General features: G+C 37.4%; 1 protein-coding gene across 3 annotated transcripts in view; it reads left to right on the forward strand.

The window, feature by feature from the left end:
* Lis-1 (LisH and WD40 domain-containing Lis-1) overlaps window positions 1-6776 on the forward strand; it is a 101905-nt gene extending 95129 nt beyond the window's left edge. For all 3 annotated transcript variants that reach the window (XM_053779023.2, XM_053779025.2, XM_053779026.2), the window contains 2 exons: window positions 5259-5454; window positions 5750-6776. In XM_053779023.2, the coding sequence (XP_053634998.1) occupies window positions 5259-5454; window positions 5750-5823 (270 nt within the window). In that variant the 3' untranslated portion in view covers window positions 5824-6776. The remainder of the gene's footprint in view (window positions 1-5258; window positions 5455-5749) is intronic.
* The last annotated feature ends 2243 nt before the right edge of the window (window positions 6777-9019 follow it).

Here is a 9019-nt window from a genome sequence, read left to right on the forward strand (position 1 = left end):
CAACTGATATATCGGATCATTATTTAGTTGTAGCTACAGTTAGAGTAAGAGGTAGATGGGAAAAGAGGAAGGTGGCAACAACAAGTAAGAGGGAGGTGAAAGTGTATAAACTAAGGGAGGAGGAAGTTCGGGTGAGATATAAGCGACTATTGGCAGAAAGGTGGGCTAGTGCAAAGATGAGTAGTGGGGGGGTTGAAGAGGGTTGGAATAGTTTTAAAAATGCAGTATTAGAATGTGGGGCAGAAGTTTGTGGTTATAGGAGGGTGGGGGCAGGAGGAAAGAGGAGTGATTGGTGGAATGATGAAGTAAAGGGTGTGATAAAAGAGAAAAAGGTAGCTTATGAGAGGTTTTTACAAAGCAGAAGTGTTATAAGAAGAGCAGAGTATATGGAGAGTAAAAGAAAGGTAAAGAGAGTGGTGAGAGAGTGCAAAAGGAGAGCAGATGATAGAGTGGGAGAGGCACTGTCAAGAAATTTTAATGAAAATAAGAAAAAATTTTGGAGCGAGTTAAACAAGTTAAGAAAGCCTAGGGAAAATATGGATTTGTCAGTTAAAAACAGAGTAGGGGAGTTAGTAGATGGGGAGATGGAGGTATTGGGTAGATGGCGAGAATATTTTGAGGAACTTTTAAATGTTAAGGAAGAAACAGAGGCAGTAATTTCATGCACTGGTCAGGGAGGTATACCATCTTTTAGGAGTGAAGAAGAGCAGAATGTAAGTGTGGGGGAGGTACGTGAGGCATTACGTAAAATGAAAGGGGGTAAAGCAGCTGGAACTGATGGGATCATGACAGAAATGTTAAAAGCAGGGGGGGATATAGTGTTGGAGTGGTTGGTACTTTTGTTTAATAAATGTATGAAAGAGGGGAAGGTACCTAGGGATTGGCAGAGAGCATGTATAGTCCCTTTATATAAAGGGAAAGGGGACAAAAGAGACTGTAAAAATTACAGAGGAATAAGCTTACTGAGTATACCAGGAAAAGTGTACGGTAGGGTTATAATTGAAAGAATTAGAGGTAAGACAGAATGTAGGATTGCGGATGAGCAAGGAGGTTTTAGAGTGGGTAGGGGATGTGTAGATCAGGTGTTTACATTGAAGCATATATGTGAACAGTATTTAGATAAAGATAGGGAGGTTTTTATTGCATTTATGGATTTAGAAAAGGCATATGATAGAGTGGATAGAGGAGCAATGTGGCAGATGTTGCAAGTATATGGAATAGGTGGTAAGTTATTAAATGCTGTAAAGAGTTTTTATGAGGATAGTGAGGCTCAGGTTAGGGTGTGTAGAAGAGAGGGAGACTACTTCCCGGTAAAAGTAGGTCTTAGACAGGGATGTGTAATGTCACCATGGTTGTTTAATATATTTATAGATGGGGTTGTAAAGGAAGTAAATGCTAGGGTGTTTGGGAGAGGGGTGGGATTAAATTATGGGGAATCAAATTCAAAATGGGAATTGACACAGTTACTTTTTGCTGATGATACTGTGCTTATGGGAGATTCTAAAGAAAAATTGCAAAGGTTAGTGGATGAGTTTGGGAATGTGTGTAAAGGTAGAAAGTTGAAAGTGAACATAGAAAAGAGTAAGGTGATGAGGGTGTCAAATGATTTAGATAAAGAAAAATTGGATATCAAATTGGGGAGGAGGAGTATGGAAGAAGTGAATGTTTTCAGATACTTGGGAGTTGACGTGTCGGCGGATGGATTTATGAAGGATGAGGTTAATCATAGAATTGATGAGGGAAAAAAGGTGAGTGGTGCGTTGAGGTATATGTGGAGTCAAAAAACGTTATCTATGGAGGCAAAGAAGGGAATGTATGAAAGTATAGTAGTACCAACACTCTTATATGGGTGTGAAGCTTGGGTGGTAAATGCAGCAGCAAGGAGACGGTTGGAGGCAGCGGAGATGTCCTGTCTAAGGGCAATGTGTGGTGTAAATATTATGCAAAAAATTCGGAGTGTGGAAATTAGGAGAAGGTGTGGAGTTAATAAAAGTATTAGTCAGAGGGCAGAAGAGGGGTTGTTGAGGTGGTTTGGTCATTTAGAGAGAATGGATCACAGTAGAATGACATGGAAAGCATATAAATCTATAGGGGAAGGAAGGCGGGGTAGGGGTCGTCCTCGAAAGGGTTGGAGAGAGGGGGTAAAGGAGGTTTTGTGGGTAAGGGGCTTGGATTTCCAGCAAGCGTGCGTGAGCGTGTTAGATAGGAGTGAATGGAGACGAATGGTACTTGGGACCTGACGATCTGTTGGAGTGTGAGCAGGGTAATATTTAGTGAAGGGATTCAGGGAAACCGGTTATTTTCATATAGTCGGACTTGAGTCCTGGAAATGGGAAGTACAATGCCTGCACTTTAAAGGAGGGGTTTGGGATATTGGCAGTTTGGAGGGATATGTTGTGTATCTTTATATGTGTATGCTTCTAGACTGTTGTATTCTGAGCACCTCTGCAAAAACAGTGATAATGTGCGAGTGTGGTGAAAGTGTTGAATGATGATGAAAGTATTTTCTTTTTGGGGATTTTCTTTCTTTTTTGGGTCACCCTGCCTCGGTGGGAGACGGCCGACTTGTTGAAAAAAAAAAAAAAAAAAAAAAAAAAAAAAAAAAAAAAAAAACTGACCACACAGACCCATTCTCTCACATGTGGGCCTACCAGCTTTCTCCTGCATGATTTGAAGCCGCTAGAATTTATGAGTATATATACGTCAAACACGGTACCTCATAAGACGTATATATACGGCCGCGACAGTCAAAGGGTTAAATAAAAATACCAACCATTCCAACACTCATCCCCTGCTTTTAACATATGTCATGATCCCGTCTCCAGCTCTGCTTAACCCCTTTTCATTCTTCGTAATGCCTCATGCCCCTCCCCCGTACTCACATCCTGCTCTTCACTCCTAAAACATGTTTTTCCTCCCTGGCCAGTGCATGAAATTACCGCCTATCTTTCTTCATCGACATTTAAAAGTTCCTCAAAATATTCCCACCATCTACCCAATACCTCCAGCTCCCCATCTACTAACTCTCCTACTCTGTTTTTAACTGACAAATCCATTCGTTCCCTAGGCTTTCTTAACTTGTTTATCTCGCTCTCTTAAATATTGCCTTAAAATACTGTACACTGTTATTTTCATTGAATTGTTAAACATGTCTACCAGCATCAGGACACCCCCTGTGAAGACAGTGTCTTGATTCTGGGGAAAGGCACTTGATCCAAGGAATTGGAACTACCTTGCAATTTCTTGGATCACGCCTGATTACATCACATTACCCAGGCACTATATAACCACTATAGGTTTAGTGCTTCTTCATGAATATAATATTAATTAGGTCTTAACTATCTTTATTATTCATATTGTTACTCTGGTATTATGTGAGTGCTGAGCAGTAGTGTCATGATAAAATTACTAGGGTAAACAAATGACACTTCTAAGCTTTTTGATAAAGCTGAAGTATGAATAATAAGGAAGAGGTTAGGAATATTGGCTGTTTGGAGTGACATCTAAACTGTTATATCTGAGTGCCTCTGCAAAGACAGTAATTATGTATGAATGATTGTGAAAGTGTTGAATGATGAAATTTTTTTTCTTTCTTTTTGGGTTGCCCTGCCTCAGTGGGAAACAGCAAATGTGTTTAAAAAAAGTTTGATGTAATTCTTCTTGAAGTATGACCAAATGATCAGTACCTTAACCCTTTAAAAGGGTTAACCCTGTAAAATTTAGCTTGCTTTAAAGATTTTGCAAAGATTCCTTTTTAAGTCATTAAAGGGAAAAATATTTGCATTTTTTTTTTTCCTTGGAGAACTTCTGGAGTAAGTTTTAATTTGTTTTAAAACAGAAAGCTCTTCTGTATATATGCTATTATAAGTGGTCATGCACGTACTGAGTGACCATTGTTCAATCCCTGGACAAGTGGAGATATTAGGCATGTTTGGTTACTCCTGCTGCCCTTGTTCATCTAGCAGTAAGAAGGTATTGTATCTAGGTGTTATCTGACTGGTATAGGTCATAGCCTGAGGAGGAGGATTAAAGGACCCAAATTGAAATATACCTTACAGCCTGATGACAGTAACTTGTTTGGGTTTTCCTGGGTTACTAACCACCACGTCGTCTCTGACCAAGGTAGAAAGATCTGGAAAAAAAATATCACCATCATTCATTCAATAACTGTTTTGCCAAAAGTATGCTAACATCACAGTTCAGATGGTCCTCTGAAGTGCAACATTCACCCTTCTCCTTCAGAGTGCAGGCAGTGTACTCTCCAACTACAACTCCAGGGCTCAAGTTCAGCTAGTGATTTCCCTGCATCTTTTCCTGAATGCTACCTTGCTTGCTTCACTAAAATATCAAGACAATGTGAATAAAATTTTCCTCTTGATTCACAAAGCCTTTTCCATGTCATTCGGCTTTATGAAATAAAATTTGTTTTAGTTTTATCTTTTACGTCTTCTGACATGTAAACTACTATCTAAGTTGTAATTTCATTGATAAAAAATTAAGAGGAAATGTTATAGTTGTATTTTAGTGGGTGAAGAGCAAGCTTTAGAAATTCTTTTCTAAATTCGAATAATGGTGAGTGTAAAGGCTGTAATAAGCCTAATGAATCCAAATTGGTAAATTGATAACCTGATTAAGTATGTTATATTGTCTACAGCGATCAGTAGGGGAGGAGGGGTTGTAGCAGAGATACCATGGGAAGGATGAGGAAGGGCAGTAGTGAGGGAGGAAGGTGTACTCTTTGCTTTCACTGTCCAAATCTCTAGGTAAGGAAATTCTTTCAGAGATGACAGTTTAACAACAGATATTATTGAGGGAAAAGTTCTGTTATCAGTATGATTTTCACACCATATTAGATTGCTCTGAATCTTGCTTGTATTTAGGAAGAATTGTGTTAATGTATTTTAAATCAATAGTTTTCATCTTAGGATTGGTAATGGCATATTTTAGACAGGAAGCAGGTGGATGCTGTAAATCCAGTGTTATGTATCCAAGGTCAGATTATCAAGTGTCAAATGCTCCTAATTAACAAATTTTAAAAGTCTGAACTCCTTTTATAACATGATTAAATTAACACACAAATAATTAGTAAATGCTGAAATCTGTGTACTGTACAATTCAATAACATTAAACTCAACTAGATGTTTGTTTCTGTAAGGGAAGAATTTTTAAATGGTAGGGAATGCTTACCTTGCTTACTTATAAAGTACATTCCACTGTTGCTGAGGTAATTTTTTAAATTAATATATATTTTGGTACAGGTATGGGATGTAGGCGTTGGCTTGTGCCTCTTCACACTTGTAGGCCACGACAACTGGGTACGAGGTTTGTTAGTTCATCCTGGTGGCAAATACATTCTTTCTGCCTCTGATGACAAAACTGTACGTGTATGGGATATTAAGAATAAGCGATGCCAAAAGACACTCGATGCTCACTCTCATTTCTGTACATCATTAGGTAAGTGTTTATTATTTTTATTATTCATACATTATTATGATTACTACCCATATGAAATACTTTGTAGCACATGCAGATTGCAGTGTTGGATTATTTCATAAATAGGGCAGTATACCAAGTTTTTCAAATGTTAAATGAAAGTGCTCTATGTTCTTGGAAATTATTGTTGTGTTGGGAAAATGTAATAACTTGATTAAAAACAAGCTATAAATACATAAAGTAATGTCTGCAGATCATAATAAAGTTTGTGGTAATGCAGGTTGTTTATATAAGAAATTTCACATGTATTCCCCAGATATGCACCGGAGTGCACCGTATGTAATCACTGGCAGTGTGGATCAGACCATCAAGGTGTGGGAGTGTCGTTAATTTGAGGTTGTGTGAGCAAGCCTCGCCCACCCCTCCCATCAACCTGTTTGTTACCCCTTCCTCCTACTGCATTCTGCCATCACTGCTGCAGACATTGCTGCTGCTCTTCAGGCTGTTGCTACTCCACTCTACCTACATCCGAGCTATTGTCTGTGATGTATCTCCTGCGGCTCTGCCACTTTTGTCCATTCCTAGTTTTCTCCAGTGTGGCAGATTGTCACATCCATCACATCAAGCTATTTCAAAGGTAGAAGGTGGCCAGTGTGCAGTAAGAGGCAAGTGGCACAGTGTGTGTGGGAGAGACTCCAAGTAATTTATTATTTTAATTTATTATTAATATCAAAAATCTTATAATGCAAAGATCCACTCTTTTGGCAGGAATTAGGGCATGGAAGTTGGAGAAGCTCTAAGGTGTGCCCAGGGTGGGTATACAACACCTGTGTATAGCTGCTTTTGTATTGCCTCTATTATGCACGCATGTCACAGCTGAGGCAGTGAGCTGCGAAGAGGGCCTGAAGGACGGAGTGAGACGTCCAGTCTAGTGATGTGTTGCTAATTGTTCATTGTTTTTACGCCAAAGAAAGAAGAGGTGTTTCTTCAAAACTAGTAAATATTGGAGCTCACTTGTATTTCAGGTGTCACTTGTGATGATTCATTTCCAGTTCAGAGAAAAACTTGGGGATCATGAAATTATTTGCATTTGTATATACATAGTAGAAGCAAATAGTTAATTATACTGTAATGGAAACAGAATAAAAAAATGAGGGTAAGAAAGTATGTAGGCAGCAGTATGGTGTTGCTCTGTGAGTGCTCACAGGTGAGTGTGGCAGGCTGGGTATGACTTATACTTTATTAGCTAAAACTTTAAATACATGGGAATTTTTCTTACTCTTGACAAAAATTACTTTGTGGTGTATATAGATAAATCTAAGCATTAAACTTAGTTAAAAGGTTGAATGTTGAAAACAGGATGCTTCACTATATATGGGCAGCCTGTTGCATAGGACAGTAACATACTTGACCTTGAACACTGGGGTTCAGGAGAGGCTGATACAGGCAGTCTGGTGCTACATTTTGGTGTTGACCTGCTTAATTGTCTCGGATGTTAAGTGCAATAACAACAAAGTATGGCCTGAGGCATTCGTGGTCTGGAGGGTCAGTAGGTTGTGTATTGTATTCTTATACCTGAAGCACTCATTAAGCAGGTTAGTATCTATTACTTAGGTTGTGTCTTATATCCAGCTAGATTTCTTCATGCCCACCTATTTAAAAGCATCCATGAAAGATGATGCTCTATTTTTTTTTTTCATTATTTTCTTGTTCTCTCTTCTCACAATTACTGCAGTTCATGACAGATCTTTGCAGTTAAAATATTTACCTGAGGCACAAAGGGTGCCTTTTTATTATTATTACTAACATGCTGTGATTACCTTATATAGTCTACATTTACAGAGCTTTAGTATATTTTTTGTATTTTTGTACTATTTAACAATGCCTTGTGATTCAACAATCATGCTGGCATCCAGTTTTTGTCATGTGTCACTTTTAATTCCGTTGATTACTGAGAAGCTGGAAATGGATGCATGGGATATAAACGGAAGGCCTGTTGGGCAGCCACAGGGAGCAACAACCCAGTAATAGTACCAATAGTAGCAAACAGTACTTCGACCAAACGTGCCCTGGACTATGCCTTTACCTGTACTGCTGGAGGGGGTTCAGTTTGTCAAGCAAACCAGATTGATATAAATATTGTTCAATAAAATTTGATAAGCAGATTCTGGCACTGCCCGTTGGACAGAGTGGCTGCCACTAAATTTTACACTATTAATAAGTATATTGCATAATAAGTTTAAACATAGTTCATGGATCTCTTATTAGGTTGATATTGACATTTATATATATATATATATATTATATAATATATAATATATATATTATATAATATATATATATATATATATATATATATATATATATATATATATATATATATATATATATATATATATATATATATATATATATATATATATATATATATATATATATATATATATATATATATATATATATATTATAATTACTATATGTATATTACATGTACATAAAACACTTCTTTGGACTTTGATCACTATACCTATATAGTACTTACACAAACATTACAGATATATAGCCATGTAACATTAGATCTGAGGTGTAAGTCAAGGTGTTAGTAAAGTGGCAGCCGAGGCAAGTGTCAGTGTTTATCACTTTAGTCATGAGATGCCTGCTGTGTGTCGTTTGTCATTTGACTCCCGCTCCTCTCACTAGCGCGTAGCCAAATAGATTGTAAGTGCATTTTGGTACAGATGGCGTTTATTATTGTATTATTTTATTATAGTTATTTATTTCAACAACTTGAATGGAAGTTGCTATATTTCTCCAATAAAATAGGGTGAAAGATTGAGAGAACCAATCAAGAGAATGTTTTGGGGCACAGGACAGATGATGCTTTCTCATAAAATTTGAGTACTTAGTGACAGCAAGTTGTAGGCTGGGTGTGTCCTCAGACCCAGCCTACTGACCACCCTTAACCCCTCTAGGCTGGGCATGTCTACGCAGTGTGTCTAGCAACATTGTCTTTCATGAAGCAGACCTGCTTGACACCATTTTTTACAGCTTTATTAAGTCTTATTCACATTCCATAGTTTATGGTGAGCATTTGTTCATCAGTAAGGTATTGAGTGACTTTAATAACAGTAGGATATTTGATCTTTTTTTTCCCTCAAGTAAAAGTCTTGCTTGGCCTTGAAAATTTTTTTTGTCTGTTCCTGAAAGGTAATGTTTGCCGGCAGCTAATCTGTATGAAATAACTAACCCAATTTTTGTCACTATATAGTCACGTTACACACACTAATAATGTTGATGTCCATGATATCTTTGATATATGAATTCATGTATCTTATTTATTGTTTCCATAGTCATTTGTGCTGGTAAATTATATTACTTCGAAGTGCGAATATAGAAAAGTAGACAAATTGCTTTTTAATCAGAATGTGACGACATCGTCGATATTGTCTTAAACATTTTACCAATAAAGTAAATTTTCCAATTCAAAATGAAAATTTAACATTATTGAAAAATTCTTGAGCCTGAGTCGTCGATCTCGTCACTTACCATCCTGTACACTGATGCCATCTTGTACACTGATGAGCTG

This window comes from Cherax quadricarinatus, chromosome 32, assembly GCF_038502225.1.
Source record: "Cherax quadricarinatus isolate ZL_2023a chromosome 32, ASM3850222v1, whole genome shotgun sequence".
Classification (NCBI taxonomy): domain Eukaryota; kingdom Metazoa; phylum Arthropoda; class Malacostraca; order Decapoda; family Parastacidae; genus Cherax; species Cherax quadricarinatus.